At 57.9% G+C, this 27,832-nt stretch overlaps 2 protein-coding genes across 9 annotated transcripts in view; one reads left to right on the top strand and one right to left on the bottom strand.

The window, feature by feature from the left end:
* The window catches only part of NFIX (nuclear factor I X), a 74,552-nt gene extending 51,986 nt beyond the window's left edge, over window positions 1-22,566 (top strand). For 3 of the 8 annotated variants that reach the window (XM_003915007.5, XM_009193640.4, XM_031659848.1), the window contains 4 exons: window positions 3,024-3,146; window positions 6,083-6,258; window positions 14,053-14,144; window positions 18,400-22,566. In XM_003915007.5, the coding sequence (XP_003915056.1) occupies window positions 3,024-3,146; window positions 6,083-6,258; window positions 14,053-14,124 (371 nt within the window). In that variant the 3' untranslated portion in view covers window positions 14,125-14,144; window positions 18,400-22,566. Of the gene's footprint in view, window positions 1-3,023; window positions 3,147-6,082; window positions 6,259-11,752; window positions 11,901-14,052; window positions 14,145-18,399 lie in introns of all 8 variants that reach the window. The other 5 variants (XM_009193641.4, XM_003915008.5, XM_009193644.4 and 2 more) reach the window with 4 other exon arrangements.
* Window positions 22,567-22,803: 237 nt separating this feature from the next.
* Window positions 22,804-26,943, bottom strand: LYL1 (LYL1 basic helix-loop-helix family member). The gene is made up of 4 exons (XM_003915009.5): window positions 26,295-26,943; window positions 24,577-24,935; window positions 24,397-24,488; window positions 22,804-23,508 (listed from the first exon to the last, which is right to left on the bottom strand). The coding sequence occupies exons 2-4, from the start codon at window positions 24,909-24,911 to the stop codon at window positions 23,093-23,095; spliced, it is 843 nt and encodes a 280-aa protein (XP_003915058.1). The 5' UTR covers window positions 24,912-24,935; window positions 26,295-26,943; the 3' UTR covers window positions 22,804-23,092.
* Between the last annotated feature and the right edge of the window lie 889 nt (window positions 26,944-27,832).

Raw genomic sequence — 27,832 nt, 5'->3', positions numbered from 1 at the left:
GAGGGACTGCTAAGCCTCTGGTACCCCACAGTGGGATGGCCACAGCCCCTCCTGCTATTTCTCTAGAGAGGTTGCCCCACCCTGTGGCCTCATGGTTTAAAGCAGTTTGACACCCTGGGCACTCATGACATCTGGGGGCTCATCATTCTGTGTAGGGGGATTGTTCTGTGCATGGCAGGATGTTTAGCAGCATCCCTGGCCTCCACCTACAAGATGCCAGCAACAAAATCACCCCCAGTTTTTTTTTTTTTTGTCTTTTTTTTTTTTTTGAGACGGAGTCTCACTGTGTCTCCCAGGCTGGAGTGCAGTGGCGCGATCTCGGCTCACTGCAAGCTCCGCCCCCCGGGTTCACGCCATTCTCCCGCCTCAGCCTCCCAAGTAGCTGGGACTACAGGCGCCCACTACCGCGCCCGGCTAGTTTTTTGTATTTTTAGTAGAGACGGGGTTTCACCATGTTAGCCAGGATAGTCTCGATCTCCTGACCTTGTGATCCACCCGCCTCGGCCTCCCAAAGTGCTGGGATTACAGGCTTGAGCCACCGCGCCCGGCCTCACCCCCAGTTTTGATGACCAAAAATGCCTCCAGACATTGTCAAACGTCCCCTTGTGGGACAGAATCCTCCCAGGATGAGAACCACTGGTCTCAAGGGCCCAGCTTTACAGAGAGAGGCTCAGAGTCTAGTGAAGAATGAGCAGAGTCCTTTTGAGGCCAGGCAGGGAAGCTAGCAAAGGGGAGAGAGTACAGAAGCAACCAGCTCAGACCTTCCCAGTCCCCTCTAGGACTCCTCTTCCTGTTGAACCCACCCCCCTTCACCTCTGTTCTTGACTGAGGGTGCAGACAGACCTGGAGAGGACTCTGGAAGAGAGCATGTAACACGTGCGTGTGTGTGTACATGTGCATGAGCACACGTGTGTGAGGAGGCTGGCTGCAGGAGCCCCCCGCTGATGTGCCAGTGGTACAGCCTGTGTTTATCCTCACTGTGGGTGTGACAGGGCCTGGGAGTGCAGACTCACGCGTGTGGGTTGTGCACAGGGCATGTCTGCTCTGGACAGGCCTGGGCCCTGAGCATCATTCTCCTCCTCCAGAAGATGAGGTTCTGACCTTTGTGTGATGGTTTCTTTGATGTGATGGTTTCCAGATATGCCCCTACTGGGAAGGGCCAAGTGGGCAGGCAGAGGCTGGGGTGGAGCAGGATGGGGCTGGGAGGCACTCCTGCTTTTCTGCTGCCCCAGAACAAATGCAAGTTCCAGCAGCTTCTCTTCCTCCTGGGAGGAGAAAAGGAGGGCTTGCCTCCAGGCCTCAGGCTGAGGGAGTAGGCTGGAGACCCTCTAGACGGCCAGGAGAGGCTGGCCTCTGTGAGAAGGCTTCCTTGTGTGACTCTGGGGTCCCTCCCAGGGTCTCCTCGTGGCAGGCAGGGACTTGGGCCAGCATGGGCCACATGCTTCCCTAAGGGAGCCTTGAGAGGCGGAGAGAGGAGTTGAGAAGGCCCGGGAGACTCTTGGGCTACATCCTGGGTCCCTGGCCAGGGCTTCAGTAGGTGATACCTTCTGCAAGGACTGCCCCTGGGGTGCATAGAGAGCTGTGTCTGCAGCTGGCTCCTGAGGCAAGGGCTCCTGGGCTCCTCTGCCCAGACCTAGTTCCTGAGGAGCCCCCCTCTTCCTGACTCCTGCTCTCTCCTTGGCTGTTTGCTTTTGTGCCTGCCATTTCTGCATTTCTGCTCCTTCTGGCAGTCCTGCCACGCACGGCCCCCCAATATCCTTCTGCAGCACCCCCAGCTCCCTTTCCCCCTCACCCCGCTGTGTGTTGTTTCCCTGGGCTGCGACAAATCGCCAATTAAGCAGCCCAGCTGCAGGACAGTGAACAGCTGGGGAGGCACTGTGCGGCCGTGGGGACAGCTGTGCACAGCTGGTAGGATGCTCCCCCCTCCCCACCGTGCCAGCTATCAGGTGGCACACAGCTGCTGCCAGATAACACCTCTGCTGGCGGCTGGGAGTTCGCCCTTCCCCCGTCCCTTCCCTCTGCAGTTAAGATGGCTCTTTATTTCTCTGTTCTGCAGCCCCTCCACCCCTCACTCAAACTGACTCGATTTGTCCCCCAAGGATGGTAGCTCTAGAGATCTGCCCCAACTCTACTGTATCCCCCCCAACCTGGGTACAACCTTAAAGCTCAGCCCAAGATGGAAGAACCTGGCCCCCTGGGGACCCTGCTTTGTCATTTGGATGCTATGGCCACTGGGCAGAGATGAATTTCTAAAGACAGACTTCAAACAAGGTGTTCTCTGTGCCCTTGTTTCATGCTGAATGCCACCCACACCTCTGGCACCAGAAGAAGGGCAGAGCCCTGAAATTACCCATCTTGTGGTAGCTGAGTTTCTGGGTCCCCTGGCTGGGGGAGTCCTCTCCCCTCTGGCTCTGCCTCCACAGCCCGGCTAGGCCTGAGCAGCCCGAGGACTCTCCAGGTCCTCTGGCCCCTGTCCCTGCTGTCTCGTTGGGCATTGTGTCCCTCCTGAGGGCTCATGGCTGTGTGTTCCCTTCCCTAAACGGGGCCCTGGCTTCTTTCCACCAGAATCTCCCATTGCCCAGGGCACCATGGCATAGACCCCAGCCTGTCTCTCCCAAACTTACCCCTTCCCGGCTCTCAAGCTGGCGCCCTGGGGTTCCTCCTGCACTCCTTTCCCGATGTCGGTCCTGCATCCCACCCTTTCACTTCATTACCTGCTTGCCAGGGCACAGGCTGGGCCCCTTGCTCACCCCCTGCCTGGCACACACCACCCCACATTACTCAAGGGCCTCGTTTTCCTCTCTGGTCAGAAGCACCCCTTGGCTGGCCTACACACAGGGCCTCGGAACCAGGCCCAGAACAAGGCCTGGGACTGGGCAAGGAGCAGCAGGAGGGAGCACAGTAGAGGAAGGGGCGGTGGGGAGGGGCTGAGGAAAGAAGGAGCAAGCTGCTGGCTTCCCGCCTTCCCTGCGCCCACCCCAGCCCAGCTAAATCTGCCCTGTGTTGCTGCTTCCTCCCCCCAGGCCCGGCTTCTCTAAAGAAGTCAGGAAAGCTGGACTTCTGCAGTGCCCTCTCCTCTCAGGGCAGCTCCCCGCGCATGGCTTTCACCCACCACCCGCTGCCTGTGCTTGCTGGAGTCAGACCAGGTGAGAAATGGGGGGCCCCGGAGGGGGGCAGTTGGGGAGGTGGCTGAGTGTCTAGGGGCAGCTGGCCAGGTGAAGAGGCCAGGGCTGACCCCGAGTGACAGCCCCAAGCTCTCCGAGTAAGATGTGGTGCGGCAGCACCATATGGTGGGCATGGGAACCGGCCCCTACTTCACGTGGCACCCCATGGAGGACCAGGCTGGGCCCCTGGGCTGTCCACCTGGCTCCTGAGCAACCTCCCACTTCTCATTCCTCGCGTGCGTGGGTGCTACATACAACACAAGCCTGTCCCGACGCCTCCCCAACTCTGGCCCAGTTCTCCTTTTGTCCTGCCAACTACGGGCGGGAAGTCACAGCCTTCTCCCCTGCCCTCCTGCTGGCTCTTCTCTCTTAGCTCCTGGCTGAGCCCGGGCTCTGGTTGTTTCCCAGCGTGAGCCCCGGTTGGTGTGGGGCCTGGATGGAGAAGAGTACTCCTAAGGAGCCCAGGCTCCTGCGGCAAGTAGCTCCCTTGTCTGGGCCTCCCTGCCACTTTCTAGAAAGGAAGGGCTGGGTTTAGGGAGCAGGTGGTACCTGGGCTGCTCTCCAGGAAAAGGAACTGCCCACTGCCGTGCGGCTGCGGTCTGACTTCAGTGTCCCAGCTGAGAAGGTGCTCAGGATGAGAACACCTAGGTCGCCCTGAGGAGATAGGATCAGGCAGGAGGCTGTGGGAGCTGAGACCTCAGCCCTGTCACTCCTTCCCTTTCTTCTTCCCTCTCTGGGCACCCACCTGGCAGCAAGAGGCCTGGACTTTTTCTGGACATGGCCCTGTGTCCGCCTGCCATCTCCTGGGCTTGTATGTAGGACACAGAAAACGAGGAGGTTTACCTCCTGGCTTCCTCCTTGGGGCCTCCTGGCTGGGAGCCCAGAGGCAACCGGTGCTGGGGCAGGGTGTGGTGGCCGCAAGGTGGGGGCGGGGAGCCCAGGCCCCCTGCACAGGCAGCAGGAGGGCGCAGGCCTGGCTCCTCCAGCTCCAACTCAGCTTTTATGAACTCCAGAGAGAAGCCAAGTTTCCTCAGCCCCCTAATGAAACCGAGAGCAAGAGCGAGCTGATTGGAAACAGACGGGAGGGGGAAGAGCTGGGGCCTGGTCTGGGTTGGCAATTGTGTGTGCAAGAACGCGTATGTGAGGACACGTGTGTGAGAGTGATGGGGCTGAGCACATGAGAACACCACCTAGGTGGCGGTGGCTGGGTGCACACCAGCTTGCACTCAGGAGATGTGTGTGCATATGTCAGATGGCCATCCTGAGCAGACGCTGGCTTTGTCTTCATCCAGAGCCCCAGGGAACCCTCTGCCTCCTCTTGTCCACCACCCAGTCTCCCGCCCAGGGCCTGAATTAGGCAGGACTAGTGAGGCACTCACCTTAGGTGCAGAGTGTCAGCAAGTATCAACTCAGTCATCAAGATAAATAATATTTTAATGGAACATGTTTTTAAAATCCAAACTTTGCAGAAAAAAGGGTATGATGAGCACATACTAGGTGTTTTTTTGTTGTTGTTTTTGTTTTGTTTTGTTTTGTTTAAGACAGTTTCCTGCTCTATTACTCAGGCTGAATGCAGTGGTACGATTATAGCTCACTGAAGCCTTGAACTCCCAGACTCAAGTGATCCCTCCTGTGTGCCACCCTGGCTAATTTTTAAATGTTTGTTGTAGAGACGGGGTCTTGCTATATTTCTCAGGCTGACCTCCAACTCCTGGATCAAGTGATCCTCCCACCTTGGCCTCCCAAAGCACTGGGATTACAGGTATGAGCCACAGCACTCAGCCATGTCTTTGTTTAAAATGATTTAAAATGTTGAGGCTGGGCACAGTGGCTTATGCTTGTAATCCCTATGCTTTGGGAGGCCAAGGCAGGAAGACTGCTTGAGGCCAGGAGTTTGAGGCTGCAGTAAGCTGTGATCACGCCACTGCACTCCAGCCTGGATGACAGGGCGAGATCCCGTTTCTATCTGAAAAATCTTGGCCGGGTGCGGTGGCTCACGCCTATAATCCCAGCACTTTGGGAGGCCGAGGTGGGCGGATCATGAGGTCAAGAGATCGAGACCATCCTGGCTAACACGGTGAAACCCCGTTTCTACTAAAAATACAAAAAATTAGCAGGGCATAGTGGCAGGTGCCTGTAGTCCCAGCTACTCAGGAGGCTGAGGCAGGAGAATGGCATGAACCCGGGAGGTGGAGCTTGCAGTGAGCCGAGACCATGCCACTGCACTCCAGCCTGGATGACAAAGCAAGACTCCATCTCAAAAAAAAAAAAAAAAAAAAAAAAAAAAATTTAGACTGAGCACAGTGGCTCATGCCTGTAATCCCAACATGTTGGTAGGCCAAGGCAGGCGAATCACTTGAGCCCAGGAGTTTGAGATTAGCCAGGGCAATATGGCAAAATCTCATCTCTAGAAAAAAAAATGCAAAAATCTGCCAGGCATGGTGGCATGCACCTGTAGTGCTGGTTACTTGGGGGGCTGAGGCGGGAGGACTGCATGAGCCCGGGAGGATCGCTTGCAGTGATTCGTGTTTGTGCCACTGCACAGAGTGAGACCCTGTCTCAAATAATAATAATACTTTTTTAAAAAGCCAAATAAAATAAAGACAAGATCCTACCCTGCCTCATCTGCCTCATCCTAATCTCCCAGCGCTGGTTGTGATCAAACTTTATTTACAAAAACAAATGACTGGCCTTTGGACCCTAGTTTGCTGATTTTATTATTTATTTATATTGCATTAAAACTGATGACTGACTTTTTTTGTGCTGCCTTAACTTTTGTGCCTGTGGCGGCTGCCTCACCTGCTCAGGATCCTCAGGACCCTCAGCCCTCTGACCTGCAGCTCCCCTCCTCTCCTGTCCCTCCCACTGGCTGCCTCCTTGGCCCTGACGCCCTTTTTTCCCTGCCCACGTGCATGCAGGGAGCCCCCGGGCCACAGCGTCAGCCCTGCACTTCCCCTCCACGTCCATCATCCAGCAGTCGAGCCCGTATTTCACGCACCCGACCATCCGCTACCACCACCACCACGGGCAGGACTCACTGAAGGAGTTTGTGCAGTTTGTGTGCTCGGATGGCTCGGGCCAGGCCACCGGACAGGTGAGTCCAGAGGGCCCCAGGAGCCCAGCTACAGCCTCATCTCCACATCTATCTGTCTGTCTCAGGGCTCACAGGGAGAGGGCCCAAAAGCCAGGAGCCCACCTGGGGCTGGAGCAGCAGGGAGCCGGTAGTACCAAACGCCTCGATTTTCTGGGTCTGGGGGCGGGGGTCTGTGTATTATGCCAGGGCCTGTCTATCATGGTCTGGAGAGGTGGGGGCTGCATCTGGGCCCCTTTGCTCAGGCTCCTTGCCCTTCCCATGGTCCTTGCCCCCTCAGCAGGAGTGAACTCATGATCCAACTCAGATCTGGACTCCGACCTCCCAGCACTCCTCTTAAACTTTGGAACTGCAAGGATTTGCTAGATTCTAGACCAGGGTTTCCCCAGTATCAGCACTGTTGACATTTGGGGCTGTTTATTCACTATTGTGTGAGACCATCCTGTGCACTGTAGGATGTTGAGCAATATCCCTGGCCTCCACCTGCTAGATGCCAGGAACACCTCCTTCTCTCCAGTCTTAATAATAAAAAAAAAGTCTCCAGATTTCAATGTGCCCAGGAGGGCAAGACTATCCCTAGTGACGAGCACTGTGTCAAGGGAAAGCCCCGATCCACATAGCTGCCAATGAGACCACTGTTGGCAAGACTTTTAACAAAGGTTTCCCGGGACGGTCCCGGTTCTAGAGTGAAACCCTGCTGCTCCTCAGCCCTGGGAGACACACTGGCTCCCCCCGGAGCCCTTCTCTGTCACTGAGGAGCAGAAACTCAGGGTTGCTCAGCGAAAGAATGATCCCAGGAGTGGTGGGCCAGAGATGACCCTTCAGTGGGACAGTGGTCCCTGGTTGGAATGTGGAGGTTTCTAGACCTCTGGGAAAAGTCCAGAGCCTCAGCAGCATGCTGTAATAGGAGAAGCTCCAGCTCCTCTGTAGCCAGCCCTCCCAGTCTGGAAGCCTGCTGTGAGAGGTCAGGCAGGGAGGATGCTCAAAGGGCTGTGGTGGGGAAAGGCATCCCAGAAGTCCACACCAGTGGCTGCCTGCTGCCACCAGCCCCATGCTGCCTTGGTGTGCTCTGGCAGAGTGAGCATTTGCTAAGTGCTGGTGTATTGATATGCGGCAGGGCTGTGGCTCCGCCTTCTCGCTCTGTCCGTAAGGGAAGCCAGTCCTCTTCCCTCCCTCCTGTTCCCCTCCTGCTGCTTTCCTCCTCATCTTCCTTCCCCCTTTGCCCTTCAAGGATTTCTCTTGGCTGACTCTGCAGCTCCTTAGTGTACTGGTAGCTTCGCCCACCTCTCTGGACAAGCTCTGTCCACTTTTAGGTTCATGGAGGGAAGAGCAGACCTGACCTCTGACAGCTGCTGTGCTTGCATCAGAGATACCAGCAGAGTTCAAGGGGAGCTATCAGCCTATGCCTAGCCCCCAAGGGGCCTGGGGTCTGGGATATGTGGCAGAGAGGCCTGGAACATTAACTTACCTGCTTTCTCAACTACCAAGGCAGCCAGGATTTGGAGTCAAATTGAGGCTGGCCTAGAGACCAGGTTAGGCCAAGCAGCCAAACCTAACCATAGAACCCTTGAGAAAGTGGGTCATTTAGTCCTCTGGCCATTCTGAGCCTCTGGTCCTGAGGGCTAGGTCCTGAGCGTTTCCCTTGACTTGACTGTTCAAGATTGAGGACTCTGATATAGAGCCATAGTTTTTAAAAAAGACAGAGGACTCATTTTGCCTAGAAGTTTCTCTTCCTGAGGCAGGCACTTGCTCCGAGCAGACCATGGACAACAAAACACTGCAGACAGGAACTGCAAACAGGCACCTTGATTAAGCAAGGAGTGTGGCCCAGCTGGGGAGCAACCTCTTAGTTTCCTTGTGTGGCCTGTCCTACTGAAGAGAGGGAGAGGGGGCTCAGTGAGGAGCCTGCTTGATGGGGCCCACCCCTGGCTTCTGGGAGGAGGCTAGAGACAGCACTGTGCTACACAAAAGGCTGATGCATAGCTGCAGAGAGCCAGAGGGCCCGGCTCCACCACTGATCCAGTGGGCAGGGAGTGGCAGTGCCCAGCTGTGCTTGCACTACAGCCACTGTTAAGCAGTGCTTCTCAGACTTGGCATGCGCGAGAGTCAACTAGAGCCCTGGCTAATGCACAGATGGCTGTGTCTCACCCCCAGAGCAACTGATTCAGCAGGTCTGGGATGGGGACTGAGAATTAGCATTTTTCGTAACTTCATAGGTGATGCTGATGCTGTTTCTAACCTCTTTGAGAATCAGAAGTCACAGATCAGTTTTGCAGGAAAATGTCTGCATAGAAGAATTTTAGGCTGGGCGCGGTGGCTCACACCTGTAATCCTAGCACTTTGGGAGGGTGAGGCAGGCAGATGATTGCCTGAGCTCAGGAGTTCGAGACCAGTCTGGGCAACACGGTAAAACTCCTCCCTACTAAACCACAAAAAATTAGCCGGATGTGACTGCGTGTGCCTGTAGTCCCAGCTACTTGGGAGGCTGAGGCAGGAGAATCGCTTGAACCTGGGAGGCGGAGATTGCAGTGAGCCAAGATTACGCCATCACACTCCAGCCTGGGCGACAGAGTGAGACTCCATCTCAAAAAAAAAAAAAAAAAAAAGTGAGGAGCTATACCAGCTTCCGGCTCCTTCTAGCTCCTAACTCATGAGATTTTAAGGCACTACACGGTCACAAGACCTTGAGGTTTTTAAAACCTCAACTGTACCCCAATCAGAGCTGAGACATGCCAGCCTGGTTGGAATTTACATCTAGAAACTGAATATTGTAAATCAGCAGGTTTCAATGTCTGGCCATATCAGGCAGGGATTAGCATTATCAGGTGGGATTAACAATTTAGATACTCCTGGGGGAGACAGGCTCTGAAGCTAGAGGAAGGCAGAGGCCGCCTTGGGGTTGCTTGGAAGGCCTCTGTGTCCCAGCCCCCGGGGAGCGTGAGCTCAGGACACCTGGAGAGGAGGAGTGAGGCTGTGATCAGACCATCCCATTCCCTCCTTCTAGGAAGGCATGGAGATGAGGGGAGGCGTCGCATCACCTTTCTCTGCAGAGCTGCAAACCTCCGCGCTCTGACCTGCACTGTTACCTGGAACTGAGGGTCCCTTTCCAAAACAATACCCGCACAAAAGTTCTCCAGCCCAGGACACATATGGGGACCAGCAGCCACTGTTTGCTTTTGTCAGGGCCACTGAGAGTTGTCATCCTTGGAGTGGGCAGGAATGGGTCAAAGGAACCATTTAGAGGGACAATATGTCAGACCTAGATGCTGGTCATAGTGGTAAAAAAAAAACAATGGGCAGAGAAGCCAGAGTTCAGAAGGGGGCGCTGCATAGGCCAGCCTGGGCTTCCGTGACTTTAAAGTGCAACAGGAAGGACAAGTCGATCCCACATGCTTTGTGGTACTTGGGTACTGCATGCTTCTGCCGACTCATTGGGGAGCTGGCAGGGATTGAGGGGGTGGCCTGTTCTGAAGGTTCCAGTGAGATCAAGAATGTCCTAGAGGAACAGGGCAGAGAAAGATAGGTTGTGATTCAGGGGATCTGGCTGGTCCCCACAGAGGGAACAGGGTTCTTTGAGCAGGCCTTGAAGGGTGTGGGAAATAGTTCTTCATACAGAGAGCTCCACAGCAAGCCAGCGTGCAGTCCTGCCTGCTCGGCCTGTGTTCTGGAAACCCCAGTTAGTTTGGAATGGGAAGTGCAAAGGGGCGGTAGGGGGTGGGCCGGTAGAGGCGTCCCCCATGGGGGCCTTGAATGCCCAACTGAGGAGATTGGACTTCATGTTGGGTGTAGCTGGGGCCGTGGAAGGTTCCAGAAGACTGGAGAAACCTGAGCTGATGTGGATTTTGGGGAGAGAATTGATGAGCCTGCTGGAAAGAATCCTAGCATCATCCCTGGAGTCAGACAGACATGGATGTGAATTCCAGGTCTGGCCAATTGCAGCTGGGTGACTTAGGATAAACCATTTAATGGCCCAGAGCCTCAGTTTCCTCAGTTGTGAAATAGGGAGAATAGAGCGTCCTTTGTGTCAAGGCTTTCCAGGGCGGGCCTATTAATGCTTGGACTGATGGTCCTTTTTTGTGGGGGCTGTCCTGTGCACTGCAGGATGTCGAGTAGCATCCTGGCCTCTACCCAGCCCCTCCAGCCCCTTTGTTGTGACAACTGAAAGTGTCTCCACACATTGCCAGTGTCTCCTTGAGGGGGACAGAATTACCCCTGGGTGAGAACGGATGCTTTCTGGGATGGGTCGGGAGTTATGCAACAGAACTAACGCACCTGGTCCAGGGCTGGACATTGAGGGTCCTGAGCTGATAACCACAGTTTCAGCACAGGGGAGCCCCACATACCAGCTCATTGTCATCGTCCAGCTGAAATCAGTAAGGACAGAAGGAGGCACTGGCTGGAGACATCAAGGGGATGGGCTCCTCGGGGCTTGCTCACCGATAGGAGGAGGAGTACACAGGATCCTCTCTGGGTCTCGAATCTGGGTGCCCAGAAGGGCGGAACTCTATCCCACAGGAGAGTTGCCAGTTTAGGATGAAAAGCACAGGCCAGGCCTTCCTGAGCCCACGCCTCAGTGGTCATCAGGGTCCTGTTCAGAGCAGCAGGAGGTGTGTGCCCAAACCTCCAGGGAGGTCTCTCCAGGGAACCTGCCTGGGAGAGGCAGGGGCACCTCTGTCTGTCCTTTGGCACCTATGTGTCCTGAAGCCAGAAGGCCAACCCACGCAAGGCCATGCACGGGGCCTGGAGGAGAAAATCCAGTTAGAAGCAAATGAGGGCATAAAGGACAAGGAATGCATCCTGGCGGCCGAGCATCCATGGTGTCTGAGGGCGTCCTACAGGGAAGTCCTCCTGAAGAACCTCACGGGCAGTAGAGTTGGCAGCGACGGATTTTCTTCCCTGGCCATTCTTGAGAGAACAGGTCAGCGCCCTACCACCCACAGGCAGTGAGGACCCAGGCTGCTGGAGCCGAGGACGAGCTCCCCAATTTCTGGTGGCCTCCTGAGGACATGTTATGGGGTGGGTGCTGGCAGGACTGCCGTCCTTGGTTGGGTGAACTGGCTCAGCCTGACAGCCCTCAGAGGGAGGCGGGCATGTGCTTTGGGGAACCGGGGGAGCAGGGTGAGCGCGCTCATCTTTCCTGCTGTAGGAGATGGTCTTCAGGAGTGTGAGAGTTCTAGGTGCAGCTGCACATATTTGCTAGGTGGCACATTTTGGTACCTAAAACATTTTCCCTAGGAAGTAACAAACCACCCGTCGAACACCCCTCCCTCCCTCCCACAACTTCAAAAGAGGACCAAAAAAAAAAAAGAGAAACACCTGAGAGACCAAATAGAGGCCTTACACCCTCACCCATCCTGTGCCCTGGAGGAGAGGACCCGATCCTGGATCTTCCACCGGGAGCGCCCGCTCTCAGGAGCGAGCTGGCGCGGCCGCGCAGGGGAGCGTGTGTCTGTGTGTGATGTGCCTTCATGCGTCACTCTATTTATGTTGTTCGCAGCCCAACGGTAGCGGCCAGGGCAAAGTCCCGGGGTCATTTTTGCTACCGCCGCCGCCTCCAGTGGCCAGACCTGTGCCCCTTCCTATGCCTGATTCCAAATCCACCAGCACTGCCCCAGACGGCGCCGCCTTGACTCCTCCATCACCTTGTAAGTGGACGATGAAACCGAAACCACAACGCCCAGCGTCCCCGGCCCGTCCAAACAGTCTCCACTGCAAAAAGAAAAGCCTTCCCCCTCCCCACCACCAAAGCCCCTCAACCCAGAGCACCATGGATAAGAGCAGAGCCGAGCCCTCCAACCACAGCCTCCCTCCCGGGCCTCAGTTGCACCAGCCAGCACCCCACGAGCCCCCTGCCCGCTGCTCCCAGCCGGGGCCCCTGGCCCAGGCCCCTCTGGGGGGCGGGAGGGAGAGCACAGCGGGGGTGCGCAGGCCAGGGGTGCTGGCGGGGGTGGGAGGGGGCGGGGAGGCACAGCCATGCCATCTTCATGCCTGATTGCTGTTTTTTTTTTTTTGTTTTTTGTTTTTGTTTTTTAATTTTTTTGTTGTTTCGTTGTTCCCCCCACACCAAGAAAATCAAATGTAACCACAAGGCGACGCCACCACCATCCCCTTTTTGCCTTGCCCCTCACCTCCATCCCTGGGCCCTTGGGCCTCAAAGACGCAGCAGGCCAGCCCCTGACCCCTTCCCCCTCAGTCTCACATTTGGTTTCTCGTTGTTCCTCTTTTTTTTTCCCCCTCCCATCCCTCTGCCCTCCCTTCTCCTCAATTCCTTTCCCAGGTTAGATGTTCCAAGGACAAGGGAGGGCTGTGGGCTTTGGCTTACTTCATCTCTCTCTGTCTCTCTTTCTTTTCTTTTCTTTTTTTTTCCTCTTAAACCAATGACAAATTTTGTCAAAGGGAAAAGAAGAAAAATCAGTCGAGAGGTCCCAGGTAGACCCGGCGTGAAGGACAGAGGATGGGGCGGGTGCTGTCTGTGGGCTAGGGTGGGCAGCTCTGGGGGTGGGCAGGCCACAGGCCAGGGCAGTTCGGTGGCGGCGGGAGGGGTGGCCCATCTCACACTGCTCTCCGCTCGCTCTGTCTCTCCTCCTTTCTCGTGGTTTGAGTTCTTTTCCCCTCTCCATCCTCTTCATGCCATCTTCCCATCTGCATCCGCCATAAGACATGAAGTCACAGTCATTGGAGGTGGGCAGGGTGGGGGATGGGAGCTGGGCTACAGGGTTTGGGGGCCACTTCTGGAGAGAGGTGGGCAGAATCTGGTGAGCATGGAGTCCCTGGGTGTGTCTGGTGCAGGGCAGCGGTGGGCCTCCCAGGTAACCTGTGATATTCCTTGCCTCCTCTGGGGGCATCTTCCCTTCTGGGGGTGCAGGGCCTGTTCCCTCTGGCAGAGCTCCATCTGGAAACCTGAGAGGAACTCAGAGCTGTTGGGATCATTTTGTCCTTGGGCCCCAGGATGGCTGCCCCCAGGCATCTGAGCCCTGGGGCTCTGCCAGGCTCTCCAGCCTCCTCCTCCTCTATTGCATTGGTCCTGGAACCACAGACCTGTTGGACCTGGTGCATCAGTCAGAGGAGGAGAATGCCATGGGCCTGAGCCTTGCTACCCCTGGGCCCAAGCCAGGCAGCCAGCTCCTAGGCCCCTCTCTGACCCTGCCCTACCTGGCTCAGCCCTCCATTGGGCACCCTTTGGGTTCCCCAAGCCTGCCTGCCTGGTCCTTGGGCCTGCCCAGGGTGGTAAGAGGTGTAGCATCTAGCTAGGCCACCCAGGTTGGAGAGGTAGCCTGGCTGGGAAGGCCTTCCCGAAGCAGGGTGGGGCCGGGCTGCCAAAGCCTCCCCTCTCCCGTGGCCCCTCTCTTCAGTACCTGAGAGGGGCCAGTGGGAAAGCAGGGGTATCCACTGAGGGTGCTTGTGGACCAGGACTATCCCCAGCCCTGCCCAGTGCCTCACTAGCAGGTGGAACTGGGTCCAAGGGACATTTGTCTCAGCCCCCAGGGCCTCTCCCTCATCCCAGCCGTGAAAAAGGATGCCTGGCTGAGACTGGCTTTGGAGTGGGGGTGTGTCGGGGGTGTAGTGTGTGTTCCTGGTCAGTGAGAAGATGAGAGTATCCCTCTGTAGTCGGGGGGCAGGCTCGGAGCCTGGCCTCCAGCTCGGATGCCCCTCTGGCCCGTCCTTCCCACTGCCAGCCTAAACCTGGGCAGCATGGTCTAACTCAGTCTCTCCCTCTCTCAGCAGCCCCGAGGGGCAGTGCCCAGGTGGGCCCCAAGGCCTGACAGGGTCTCTCCCTCTCTCCCCTGCTCCCCACAGCATTCGCAACGACAGGCGCCTCCTCTGCCAACCGGTTTGTCAGCATCGGACCCCGGGACGGCAACTTTCTGAACATCCCACAGCAGTCTCAGGTAGGAGACCCTGCCCACCACCTGGATGCAGGGACCAGGAGAGCAGGCAGGGTTGCAGGGCATCTTGGTGTTAGGGAAGAGCCTGGAGTCCTTGGGGCTAACGGAGAGAGAGGTCTGAGGCAGGGCTGGAGGGCCCAGGCTTTTGCACGCCCAGCTGAGCCTGTCTCCCCAGGCAGCCCCCAGGCTCCCTGGCTAATCAGCTAATTGGATAATTAGCTCTGACAGCCCTGGCCCTGGGGAAGGCGGCCAAGGACCCAAGTCTAGAGACCCTCTGGGCCAGGCCTGGTGAAAGCAAAGATGGAAGCCTGAGGCCCATCAGGAGGAGAATAGAGTCTGCCTCACTGCTTTCACCCGCCCCGGCTGGAAGCCCTGGCCCCTAGCCCTTCCCTTTCCCCTGGCTTTGGGTGGGCTGGGTGACTGGTGGAGGAGGGACAGAGGGCCTGGTGGGCTGCGTGCCCAGAGACTGGCACTGAGGGCAGGGCAGGGCAGGCCGCTGCCCTAGAGGCCCCTCACCCAAGTCCTCAGGAGTCCTGTTAGGGAGAAGGCCAGCATGCTGGAGACCCCATCCTTGCTCCTATCTCCTGCTGACACCACCCCTAGTTCTCACAAGAAGACAGATCCCTGTCACAAGCAAGAGATAAGACAACTCTTAGCCCTCCAGGTGGAGACCCCAGAGGCCAGTGTGCACAGAGCCCAGTGCTCTTGGGGGCACAGGGAAGACCCATCTCAGGAGGAGGGCAGAGGCAGCTTTAGGGGGCCTGAGGCTTTTACAGCCCAGGGTTTTGAAAAATAACATGCAAATATCTTTCTTTTGCACATTTTACAAAAACACCTCCTTGGAGGTGTCCTCAGCTCTGGGAAATCCACCTCTGTCAAGAGCCCCTGGGACCACCTCTCATCTCCTGCTCTGCCTCTCTCTGCTCTGGGGCCTGAGTCCAGAGAAAGTTGGTGGATGGAAGTTTTGTGTGTGGTTTGAGATTGTTTTTTTTTTCTTTTTCTTTTTCTTTTCCTTTCCTTCCCTCAAAAAAAAAAAAAAAAAAAAAAAAGCCAAAAAACTTTGTCAAACTTCAAACTTCAGAGCTCCCTAGTGGCAAGGAGGGGAGGGGAAGAGAACTTCAACCCCCTCCAGCTTCCCACCCCCTTTCCCCAGAGTCACGTCTGACCCGTCTGGTTTCCAGGAGCAACCAGACATGATGTAACACCCAGATGAACTTGAACTTGGGGGTGTTGAGAAGAAAAACAATGGCTCCGAGCAGGGGCTGGAGCCAGCCCCCTCTGCTCTGTGCCAGGGAGGCCGAGAGAGCCCTGCTGGCAGAGGCGGGAGGGGGTGCCAGAGGAAGGGACAGCAGGCGGGCCTCCCCTCCTGGCTCTGGGCTGGCACCAGGCTACAGGGCTCCATTGCTCCCTCCCTCCTGCCGCCTGCCTGGGCTGCTCGCTCCGCTCCGGGGACCACTGCCACGAGCCCTCCCGGCTAACCCTGTTTCCACTGCCTCTTTTACTTTCTTTGCTCACTTTGCTTGGATGTTTGGGGGCCAAGTCAGAGTTTGAGGCAAGTTTGAGAAAGTTTGTCTCCCCCCATGTTCCCTGTGTCTTGGGCTCCAGGAGGTAGGAGGAAGGAGTCTCAGCGGGGATCCAGGGCCCCTGAGCAGGCAGGTGTGTCTGGGAGTGGTCGGGGGAGCTGGAGCTGGACAAGCAGAGCTGGAGCCCTCGGGCCTGGGGGCAGGCAGGCGGCTGCAACGGGCGCAGGGGGTACAACCGGGGGTGGTTTCCACAGTAACCAGTGACTTTAGCTGATCTCTGGAGCACCAGATGGAGAGAGAACAATAGAATGAGGGAAGAAAAGAGAATTTTAGCAATTTTGTCATTCCCTGGGCAGCGCTTTTTACTTAGTTTTAATCAATTTTGGACCTGGCTCAGGAAGTAGGGAGGGGTGAGCAGAGAAAGCCACTCTGTGCTTGGCAGCAGATCCCCCATTCCTGGGACCTTTGGGGAGGTGCTGGGGAGCCCCCTTGGGGCAGCCTTTGTCCCTAACTCCAGACCTGGAACCAGAGTCTTCCCTCCCTGAGGAGGACCCCCCAGTCTGAGCATTGGCAATTGTCCCCAACTGTACAGCTCAGGAAACCCCAAAGGGGCCAGTGTGGGGCCCTGGCATGGTCTGCCAGGGGCAGATAGGGCAGGTGGGGCCCTCCCTGTCCTATTGTCCACAAGCCTCATTTGCCTGGTGAGGAGAGGGGTGGGCTCACCACCATAGCCAGCCTCCCCCTCAACCTCGGAGCAATGGCACAGGGTTCCTCTATAGTCTTCCCTTGGGAAGGGGGTCCCAGGGAACAGGCCCAAGCCTGTGGCGGGTGGGGGTCACCCAGCCCAGGCGGTTCCCACCCCCGGGCTTGGGCCAGAAGCCCAGGAGCTGGCTGCGGGCCGGTTCTCCCCCACCCACTCTGGGGATGCCTCAGACCTGGGTTTCCGCCTTAGCCTCACCAGGCTCCAGTGAGCCTCTGTTTGGCCTGTAGTCAATTGACCGGTTGGACTTGGGGCAGGTGCTTGAGGAGCCCCGCTGAGGGAGGGCAGGTCTCTTGTGTGTACTGTCCAGCACATGCAGGAAGTTTAGCATTTCTGCCCACCCAGCAGCGCCTGGTCATTGTGGCAATCCCAAACCCCACACTTCCAGATGCTCTTGATCTGCACTGTCCATTGTGGTAGCCACGGGCCACGTGTGGCTGTTTACATTTAAATTAACTTATTAAGTAAAGAAAAATTTGGTTCCTCAGTTACAGTCGCCGCATTTCAAGTGCTTAGAAACCACTTGTGGCTAGTGGCTACTGCAATGGAAATGAGAACATTTCCATTGTCACAGAAAGTGCTAGATGATCTCCAAGGCCCTTTCTGAAACCCAGTGTCCCTATCCTCAGTCCCAAACCAGAGCCTGAGAGCAGGTCTGGCCTGTAGGCAGAATGTTTGACCAAAGCAATGTTTTAAATATTGGAAATTTTCACACGAAATTCTGTCTGGGCTTCTGGTTTCTTTCGAAAAGTTGGCAGATGAGCTGCCCTGGGCCCTCACTCACCCTGACCTAGGCAGGGCACAGGCATTCCGGCCACCACAGAACCTGCTTCCTCGTGCTCGCAGCACAGGGAGCAGTTCGGAGCACAGCCTGCACTGCTTTTTACATTTGAACCCTGGCTCTGTTGCCCGAGGGCTGTGTGGCCTCAGGCAGGTCACCCACCCCCTCTGTGCCTGGCTTCCCTGTGGGATCAGGGCAGGGGTGGAGTGAACCAGGACCTGGTATGTGCTCTGTAGTTGGCTCTGCCTGGCCTCTGCAGACCAGAGTCTGTGACAGCCTGGAAGAGGCCCCAAGATGCATTTTCAGGGACCCTCATTTTGCCCCAAGGGTACTACCAGGTGCACCCAGGCCCAGTAGACCACAGTAGACCCTGACCCACCACTTTGCCAGGAGGTGGGGCTGGAGCCTTGGATGGAGGGCATAGCCAAGCAGCTCAGTCCCTTGGGGTCTGCTGTGGGTGTGCTCTGAGCTGAGCCACCAGACACAGGCAGACAAGGCCCTGTCTGTGAGAAGGCAGCACCCCCTGCTGGCATTGTGAAGGAAGTGACGCTCACCCCAGGGAGCCTCAGGTCCTTCCTTGGTGTCTAGTGTCCTGAGGGTAGAAGATCAAGCACGGTGGGCTACGTGGCCCCTCCCCTAGGCCTGGCGCTACTAGGGACTGAAGCCATGTGGTTCCTCTGCCCCCAGCTTTTCAGCCTGTGGGACCTTGGCTGGGGTATATAGATGGGAATTTCTGCTTTTAATCCAAAGAGACAGAAAGAAAACTCAGCAAGAAGCTGGGCCACCCCCACCCCATCCCTAAAACCCCTCTGGGTACAAAAGCCCCAGCCTGGCATCTTCCCCACCCTCCAGGACCCACACAAAAACCTAAACAATTGGAAACATGGCCAGATCTCAGGCCTGTGCCAGCGCCAGTCATGGGGGTCCCGCCCGCTGGGCACAGTGCCCACGGGAAGGCCAGCTGGACTCTAGCACTAGGGGCAGAGTCTCTGAGGGGGCAGGGTTCTCGCAGGAGGGAGGGAGAGAATGGGGATGCCCTTTCTTCTCCACGGGAACGAGGTGGGTGGTGGCTGCCTGGCACCCTGGCTCTTTGGGAGCTGGGCCCTTGAGGGGCCAGGTCACTGGGCCAGGTAGGAGTGAGATGGGACCTGCCACAGCTGTTCTCAGTGTCACCTCTTTTTCATCCTGTTTCAGTCCTGGTTCCTCTGATAAGATCGACAAAAGAAACAACAAAATGAAAAGAAGAGGTTCCTCGAAAGGGGGGAGAAGAAATTTTGAGACATGGAAAAATCCCCCAGCCCAGCCCAGCCCAGCCCCACCGAAAAGCAAAAATTACACGTCGTCAGCCACTCAGCCCTTCTCTCCTCCAGCCCGGGGACCCCTGCGGGCCCCAGAAGCAGCCCAGTTCTCGGAGAGCCCTCGGAAGGGGTCTCGGTGGAGCTGTGCACCAGCAGCCAAGCAGAAAGAAACACGCGACATGGACTCTGTCAAGTAGAGGACAGAAAGCAAGAAAGGATGCAGAACTGCCTTCCTCCCCACCACCCCGCCCTGGCCTTCTGGGGAAGGAACAAAGTCCCCAAACAAAGCAACCAGCACAGTTCTGAAGGGGCCTGGCCTCCACCCTCACCCCTTCCTAGGGGAACCCCACCCTCCACATGGTCGGAGCTGTCCTAGGGAGCCTGGAGGACCAGCTTGTAAAGATGATGGGGTTTAGATCCCTCAGGCTCTGCCCTCCAGACTCCGCCCTTCCCTTCCTCCCTTCCTCCCTCCCTCCCTCCCTGCCAAGGCTCCAGCTTCTTCCCCCAGCTGTTCCAGACCAGGAGGGGGAGAGCAGCCTCCACTTACCCCTCCCCACCCTCGGGCTAAAAGCCTCCAGGCGGGCAGAGGGTGACCCCTGGAGCTAGTTGCGTGTCCCAGAATGGAGGGTGTTCTGTCACCCCACCCTGAGCCTCAAGAGCAGTTCCTGGGGCCCTGGACCCCTCTGTACAGTCCGTAGGAGAAAGTCGGAATGCTCTCGATGGCCTTGTCCTAGCCTGGGACAGGCCCCCTCTCCCCTCTCTCTGCAGGCCAGGAGGGCCTCCTTCCTGCCACGAGGGAGGGGAGTCGGGCCCCAGGTCGCCCCCACCCCCAGCCCTGCATGCAGGTGCCCTCGCTCCGCCCCATCAGTCCCTGCCCCTGCCCCTCACGCAGACTGCCCTGCTGGGGCCGGGCCGGAGGGTGGAGCAGAAAGGGGACCCCGGAGCCAAGCGAGGAGGACCAGGCAGCCGCCGCTGCCGCCGCTAAGTCACCACCTGCGCTTAGGTAGGCGTCCTGCTCGCCGACTTTCAGTTCCTTGGGAGGGTGTTGGGTGTCGTCCTTTTCAAAAGTGTTTTGGAGCTTTCTGTGCCCCCCACTTTCCCCCTGCCCCCCCGTGGCCACTTTTCTCTGGATTTTAGCTGTAATGTCTTTACTCTTTATTTAGGGGTGGGGCATTCATTGTTTGGGTCTTTTGCTGTTGGAATGGGAACTCCTCCATTTGAGCAACTTGGGAACAATTTGGTAACACACCACAGGAAGTAGCTCTCCCCCCCAGCCCCCTCTTCCCTCAAGGAGGGTTGGGGGGCCTGTCCAGAGGGTCTTCAGAAGCCCCCCTGGGAGGGAGGGGAGGATGAGCACGCCCAGCTCCCCTCCAGGGTGTGACTTGGCCCCTCTGGCTTGTCTTTCTGTGCCTTACTCCTTCCTCCTGCGTCTCCCGTCCCTGGCCCCTTCTCGAGTCCTTGTGCCTCTCTCTCTTTCTCTCTTTCTTCATTGTATGAAAACACAAAGCACAGGTCAGGATCCTCTGAAAGAAAATCCAACATTGCACCACGTAGGGGTGGGTTATGGGCTGTATTTATTGTGAATCTAGTTTGTGAGGCTGTGGCCCTGAGCATGCGGAGGGAGGGAAGAGAGGAGGGAGTGTCTGGGGAGGGGAGGTCAGCGACCTGGGGCCGAAGGGGCAGGCAGGTGGTGCCTGCTACCCAGCTGGAAGCCACAAGGTGGCTGACCCCAGGGGCGGCTTTTGTTGGAAATTGAGTGAAGCCCTCCCCCTGTCCTCAGCGTGCAGCCCTAGAGGACCCCAGGGCTGAGGGGCAGTGGATCCTGCGGGAGTCTCCCGGGGCGTGGGGAGTAAGGCCCCGGGGGTGGGGGGCCGGGTGGGCCGGGCGTGACGCGCGGTCAAAGTGCAATGATTTTTCAGTTCGGTTGGCTAAACAGGGTCAGAGCTGAGAGCGAAGCAGAAGGGGCTCCCTGTCCGGCCGCACGTGCCCTTTCCCTCGACGACAGTTGGGGCCTCGGGCGCTGTGTGACTGTGGGAGCCAGGGTCTGCGGGGCGCCTGCCCGGGCGAGGTCGGAAGCTGCAGGCCAGCTGGGCCCGGGCCGGAGCGTGCCCGGCGGGGCTGCCCGGGCGGGCAGGGGGTGGGGGCTGCTCCTTTCCCAAGTGGTGTTGTGAGGGGCAATGAGGGCAACAGATGTGGGGACGTGTTAGGAGAGAAAAAAAAAAAACACAAAAATATATATGGGGGAAATGAACTTTTTTTTTTTTTCATTGAACCAAGTGCAATGCATCAGAGAGTTTTCCTATCTTTGTATGTTAAGAGATTAAGAAAAAAAAATTCTATTTTTGTTGTAATGTCCTCGCGGCTCTGGGGACGCTAAAAGAACCGGGCCTGCCCCGCCCTGTGCGGGGATAACGAAAGCTGAGTGTTTTTCCCTTTTTTTTCGTTCGTTTTTAGTTTTTTTTTTTTTTCAAGTCGTTTTCCTGCGTTGACGAGGATGATCTGGGGTTTTTATTTGTTTCGTCGTTCGTTCTCAGTTTCGGTGGGAGGGCTGAAGGAAACGTTCACATTTTAGAGTTTAAAAAAAACACCTCGACATTTAAAAAATAACCAACACAAGATCAAAAAGGAAAAGGACGAGAGAAAAATTATTTTTAAGATAATTAAACATAAAACCCTGGTGCTTCTTACATTATAAAGTACGTTTTAAAGAACCCACAAACTATTATACATAAGTTTATGAATCAATTAAATATCCTGCACTTGTTAGGAATACGCATATCCCTTCTTTGTTGAGTTTAACGGAACGGGACAGCGGCGTGCCCCCGGCGGCTGGACTGCTCCGGTCGCGGGTCTCCCCGGGCGCCCCTCCCTGGGGCCCAGCACCCCCTCCTCGCCCCATCCCCGTCTGGGTACAGGGGCGCGGCAGGGGTCCCTGGCCCCTCCCCCGCAGAGGTCAATGCCAACGAACAAACGTCCCCTCCCTCCCTCCCTCTCTGCCCCGAGCGCCCTTCTTTGAGCCAGACGCCAACTTGACCCTCACCAGCATTATCAGGAGCGCGCTCAGCAAGTTGGTAGTTTCCTCCCCACTTTCCCGGCGCCCCTCCCGCCCCCATTCAACATCTCTCATCCTATCCCCGACCCCCTCCGGGGAACACCGGGAAGGCTCGACGCTCCAGGACAGGACCAGCCACGCTGACAGGTCGATTTGCCCAGGCCCGCGCCCGCACGCACGCACGCACACGGCCCCGCACACAGCCCCGCCCCACCCCGCAACCAGCCCTGTCGACTGCCTTACACACCCGCCCCCGCGCTGGCCGGCCGACCTAGTGCCTTGTTCTCACCCCCGTGCTGGCGGAGCGGACGCCGCGCTCTGGGTCCCAGAGGGGCCGGGTGGCTCAGACGACCCACCACTCCCCCACCCCGACCGTGCTGAACAGACCCCCCACACGAGAGAAAATAAAGGAGCAATAAAGTCACGAGAACTTTCGTCCCCCAATCGAGAGCCCGAGGGGCACCCCAGCCCCGCCTCTGCTTCCCCCCACCCCACCCACCCTCGGGGCGCCCCCCTCCCCCCGCAAGCCAGCCTGGGCCAGCCCCGCTTCGGCCCCTCCCGGGAGATCCGTGCGCCCGACCAGCACCAGCATCGCGGACCGCAAAGGCCGCCCGTCCCGTCAAACAAGTTTCTTCTTAGGCTAAGAAACGCAGTATATACGAGTATCTATATATAGTACTAATGGATTTGGTGTGCTTCCCCCTTAGCGTCCCCTTCCCTCTGCTCCTCCTCCTTCAGCCTGGTCTCCCCCTCTTCTCTGCCCTCCACCCCCGTCTCTGCACTGAGATACATAAGAAACAAGGGTAGTTTACTGTCTGTTTTGTTTTCTGGGTTTTCAGTGTCCTAGCGGAATGCAAGTAGGCAGCCAGCCCGTCTGTTCCCTCTCCGCCCCGCCCCGCCCCGCCCCCGTCACTGCGCTTCTGTTATACCATCTTTGCCTGACTCTCTCCGGCTTCTCCATTGAATGGCTAATGTGTATGTGAAATAAAGAAATAAAGAAAAACAAACGCAGGAGCGCCTGACCCTTCGCTAACGCGACCGTGCGGGACTGGGTCGGGGTCGGTAGGGTGCGTCCCCAACTTGGATTCTGCGCCTCTCTCCAAGCGCCGCGAGCGCAGCAGACGCCGTCGACAAGCGTCTGTCCCTGGGTCTCCGGGAGGGGCCGACGGTGAGAAAAGCTAAGGCTCCCCAGCCCCTCCTGGCCTCCCCCCGCGACCCCAGCCCGGAAAAAATGAGGCACCACTTGGGTCCTGTGACTGCTCTGCCATGTTAGTTTGCCAACCGCGCCCCTGCGAAGGGGAACCAGGCAAGGCCACTTCCACAGGGCGGTGGGTGATTTTTTTTTAAGAGTCTGCGGGTCCCTTGGGGGGCGATGATCACCCTTCCGGACCCCCGAGACCTTGCCCCTGACGTCTTCACTGGTCCTTCTTCGGGGGAGTTCGCACCCGAACACGCGCAGCACGTCCACTGCCCTTTCCTCGACGGCCCTGGGCCGAGTCCCTGGTACCCTCCGGCTCAGAAATGCTGGCGCGTGCGGTCACCGCACCTCTGGGCTCAAAGCGGTTTGCTCCATCTTTATTGGCCGGGCCGCCGCACCGGGGCTGCCGTCGGGGTCGGCCGGGGGCGCGGGCTGCGAGCGCGCTGCCACTTCGGCCCTGCGTCCGGATCCCCGGCGGGCGTCGTCGTCTGGGACCCGGTGCACCGGCCGTTTGCGGGGCCCGGGCGGGGTGGGGCCTGCGGCTAGAGCTGCCGCTTGGTCGCGCAGCAGCCGCACCAGGAAGCCAATGTACTTCATGGCTAGGCGGAGCACCTCGTTCTTGCTCAGCTTCCGGTCGGGCGGGTGCGTCGGCAGCAGCTTCCTCAGCTCGGCGAAGGCGCCGTTAACGTTCTGCTGCCGCCAGCGCTCCCGGCTGTTGGTGAACACGCGCCGGGCCACCTTCTGGGGCTGGTGCCCTGTGGACAAGGAAGGCCGGGTTGGCGCCATGGCCCAAAGGGCGGCCTCTCCTGCCCTCCCGCTAGGCACGCAGCACCCTCCTGAGAACTTAAACCCAGGCCATGGGCTGGGGCTTTCTCCACCCAAGGGGTCCACGGGTAGCTCTCCCCACCCCTCCCAGAAGCCACCCAGACAAGAATCATCACAGGCCCGGCCTGCGGACAATGGCCTGCTGTGTCTGTGACTATGGGCTCCTTTATGTCAATGACTGAGATTCCCTAAGGAAAGATTTCCTCGTGGTTGTTTAGGAAGCTGTCCCTGGGGACCTCATTCAGTGTGTGCCCAAGTGTGGCTGGCTGGGTGTGCTCGTGGGTCTGAGAGGTCCTCTCATTATGACTGACTGACTGTCCTGTGTCTCATAGGCTGTGTGAGACTCTTATGTCTCATGGCTGTGGTTATGTGTGATGTTGCCATGTGGCTGTTTCATGAGTGGCTGTGGTTGTGTGGCTGATTCTTTTGTGGCCATGGTCCTAAGTGGCTGTGGTCCTGTGGCTGTCTCTTGCATGGCTGTGGTCTTGTGGCTGTCTTTTGCGTGGCTGCACATTGTAGTGGAGCTGTCATTTTGTGGCTCCCATACCTGGTACGGCATGCTCTGTTTTGCCATGACTGCGGCTACAAGGCCTGGCCTGTTGCGTGGCGGTGGTTGTGTGGGGCTGGCTATGGGACTGCGGTTGTGCACATGGGTAGAACCTGTGTGGGCTGTTCTCTGTGTGTGCTGGAAGCACCTCTCCCCAAGGTGGGAGTAGAGGACAGACATGAGCCCCACACAGAGACGGCCCGGCCTTCCGTGCACCCACAAGTGCACACACAGGCACGCAAACCCACAAGGCACACAAACCCACACTCACCCTCAGCCAGGTCCAGCTCACAGTGGCTTGGTCTCCGCTTCAGCCGGCTGCTAGGGAAGACGCTAAAAGGTCCTGCTGGCCCAATGTAGACACTGTAAGGGGTCGTGGGTCACTAATGCCTTGTGGGCAAGGACCCTGGCCCCCAATCCCCACCCCACCCCGCCCCAGCTCCCCACTGACCTGTTGAGGAAGGGGTGAGGGTGGTAGTGCAGGGCCAAAGTGGGTGGGGCAGTTCCCAGGGTGGAGAGTTGCAGCAGCGGGGGCCGCAGGGTGCCCAGCTCTGTGGTGGGCATGGCTGCCCCTGGGGGCCTGCTGTGGCCCAGGCTGATCACTGGTACACCAGGTGGCAGTCTGGGGGGCGAGGAGCCTCCTCGGTGGCCCACCTCCTCCACCTGCGGGGGCCCAGGTGAGGCAGGCTTAGGGGGTGGGGCAGGCGCTGGGCTGGGGGCACACACCATCTCTGCCTTCTCAGTCATGGTGGGGCCCACCTCTGCCTGTGCCTGAGGCGGGCACATGGACCCCGACGTGGGGGTACTCACCTGTGGGAAAGAAGGCAGCCAGTGGGAAGGAGGACTAGGTGCCCCGCTCCCACCTTCTTAGCCCAAAAAACCCCTCAAATGGGAAGGGGGGGGGAAAGGAGGAGGGGAGGGGTTTCAGTAGGCAAAGGCAGATGGCAGGGGCAGGCCCAGAAACTTCCAGGACATGGGAGGGGTCCTGCATTAGAGTAGGAGGCGCCCACCTAGGTGCTAGGCAGCGCACTGTCCCTGCGCTCTTTGTGACCCAAGAGGGGCGCTGTTGCCCCGCCTCTGAGCAAATATTCCTTCTGCCAGAATTCCCTCACCTCTGCAGCCTGGAGGGAACAAGACAGGGAGCCCCTAACTGATCCTGGGATCTCCAGAAACCCCAAGATTAACCCTGTTGCCCTCAGATCTAAAGATCCGATCCAGAGACTCCTCATTGACTCATTGATGCTATGTGAGCTTGGAATCCCTCCAAGATGGACTCTGACCCTTCACAGATGCCCCCCACCCCCCACCCAGGCTGACCCTCTGCACCTCAGGAATGACCCTGTAGTTCTTCCCATTGCTGTCCCTGAAAGTGCTCTGTAATTGCTCTAGTGACCCCCACTCCTACTGCAAACATCCCCCATAGCAACCCTGTGACCCCACTACTGACACTATGACCTCCAATGCTGACCCTAGACCCCCAAACACTGACCCCACTGCCCAGTCCAGTCATGTCCCAACCCTCCCTCTGGCTTGGAAGCCCCCACCCTCATCAGCATCCACACTTTTTAAAATTTGTGTATTTTTTAGATACAGGGTCTCCCTCTGTTGCCCAGGCTGGAGTGCAGTAGTGCAATCATAGCTCACTGCAGCCTCAAATTCCTGGGCTCAAGCCATCCTCCTGTCTCAGCCTCCTGAGTAGCTGAGAGTACAGGCATGTGCCACCATGCCCAGCTAAATTTAAAAAAAAATTAATTTTTCAATAGCGACAGGTTCTCACTCTGTTGTCTAGGGTGGTCTGGAACTCCTGGGCTCAAGTGATCCGCCTCAGTCTCCCAAAGTGCTGGGATTACAGGCATGCACCACCATGCCCCTCCATCATCCACACTTTTGCATACTGTTTTGACATCCCTGTTTGCTCTTGGTTCCAGAGTCCAGGATGTCCTAGCAAGGTGTGAGACTCTTGGCCCCTCTGCCCTGTCTTCCTCAGCTAGGCCCTGGGGAAGCAGGCCTGGCCCCTCACAAGTAGGTCCCTGCTGATGGATGGATGGATGGATGGATGGATGGATGGATGGATGAATGAATGAATGAATGAATGAACGAACAAACAAAGGAATGCAGGCTGGGTCCCAGGCCTGGGATCCTGCACCTTTAGGCCGTTTCCCTTCTTACCCCAGCACTGTTCCTGCAGCCTGGTGAGTGCCCTGGCTCTGTCCCGTCAGGGTTGGCAGTCTGGGCCAGGGTGTGGTTTTCAGCGTCAGGCCAGGCTCTGCTGTCTCGCTCGGGTCCGGCCTCAATGCTCCAGGCCCCGGCGCTGGGCCGCGCCTCCTCGTGGGCCTTGGAGGGCCAGGATAGCCGAGGTCTCCGCTTAGGTCTCCTCCAGGGAAAGTGAGCGGCTCCCGGGCCGGCCTTCCCTCTCCCCGCCCCCGGCGGCCCGGTTTCCTCCCTCTCACCCCTGGCGGCGCAGCGGCCGGAGGATGCTGGCCCAGGGCAGATAAGGGCCGGGCTGCCTGGCCGCGCCTGATAAGGAGCCGGGCTGACCCCGGAGGAAACCAGCGGGCGGGGACCTAGCAGCGCGGGCCTCCCGGCCCCGCCCCCAGCCGGCGCTGGCAGGACTCGGTCCGCCACCCCTCAGGGCTTCGCCTTCCGCTCCCCCAGGCGCTGGAGGGACCCCGGGCCTCTGGGGACCCGGGCCCGAGGGCAGCGGGGGAGGAAGGTGCCTGGATGCACACAGGGGGTAAACTGAGGCAGGGAAGCTGCCTCCTCTTATGTCCTCTGAGTCTGCCCTTTGGCTTTGAACACTCCCTGCCCGAATGTCAATGCTGATGGGGGTGAGGGAGAGCCCTTTCCGGCCCGTTGGGGCCGCGTGACCCTGGGCCCCCACCTTCTCCTCTCTTCACCCAGCCTGGTTCCTCTTTTTACAGAGGCCCTTCCCGCCTCTCCACCACCCCTACCCGGGAGTGGGGCACCCAACGGGAAACAGTTCTAACAGTCTGGCCTTGGGTGTCCAGCCTGGGCAGGTGTCCCAAGCCCTCAGCACAGTATCCACACATTTCCAAGCCCAGGAGGGTGAGAGGAAGTGCCATGGCTGTCGGGGGTGGGGTGGGAAGTTGGATTTCCTAGGGTGCCGAGGCTGGTGTGACCTTCCAGTAGATGCCCAACAGGTCCCCACAGTTCTAGGCCTCTTGGCTACAGCATCACATAACTCCAACTTGGTGGTCCGTGGCCCTCACCCCACAGCACCCGACCCCTTCATGGGGGGCAGGTATCCTGGCTTGGTGGTAAACCTCAAGACCCCACTGGAGCTTCCCACAGGGAGAGGCTCTGGGCACAGCCAGGCCGCAGCAGCTACAGGACTGCCGCCCACTTGTGATACTCATGCTTTGGCCCATGTGTGTGTCTGGGCAACTGCAAGAGCCCCCAGGCAGGCACCCAGCACCAGGACTACTACCACCCGCCCAGGAATGGGGCGGAGCACAGGACCTCACGATCAACACCTCCATTGCTTTCCTCCAAAGAAGCAGGAACTAAAGTTTTATGCAATAAAGGCCAGGCGTGGTGGCTCATGCCTGTCATCCCAGCACTTTGGGAGTCTGAGACTGGCGGATTGCTTGGGCTCATGAGTTTGAGACCAGCCTGGAAAACATGGCGAAACCCCATCTCTACAACAAATACAAAAATTAGCTGGTGGTGGTGGTGTGTGCCTGTAG

This window comes from Papio anubis, chromosome 20 (assembly GCF_008728515.1).
Source record: "Papio anubis isolate 15944 chromosome 20, Panubis1.0, whole genome shotgun sequence".
In the NCBI taxonomy this organism is placed as follows: domain Eukaryota; kingdom Metazoa; phylum Chordata; class Mammalia; order Primates; family Cercopithecidae; genus Papio; species Papio anubis.
The sequence above is the reverse complement of the archived record's forward strand: the minus strand, read 5'-3'. Positions and strand labels throughout refer to the sequence as shown.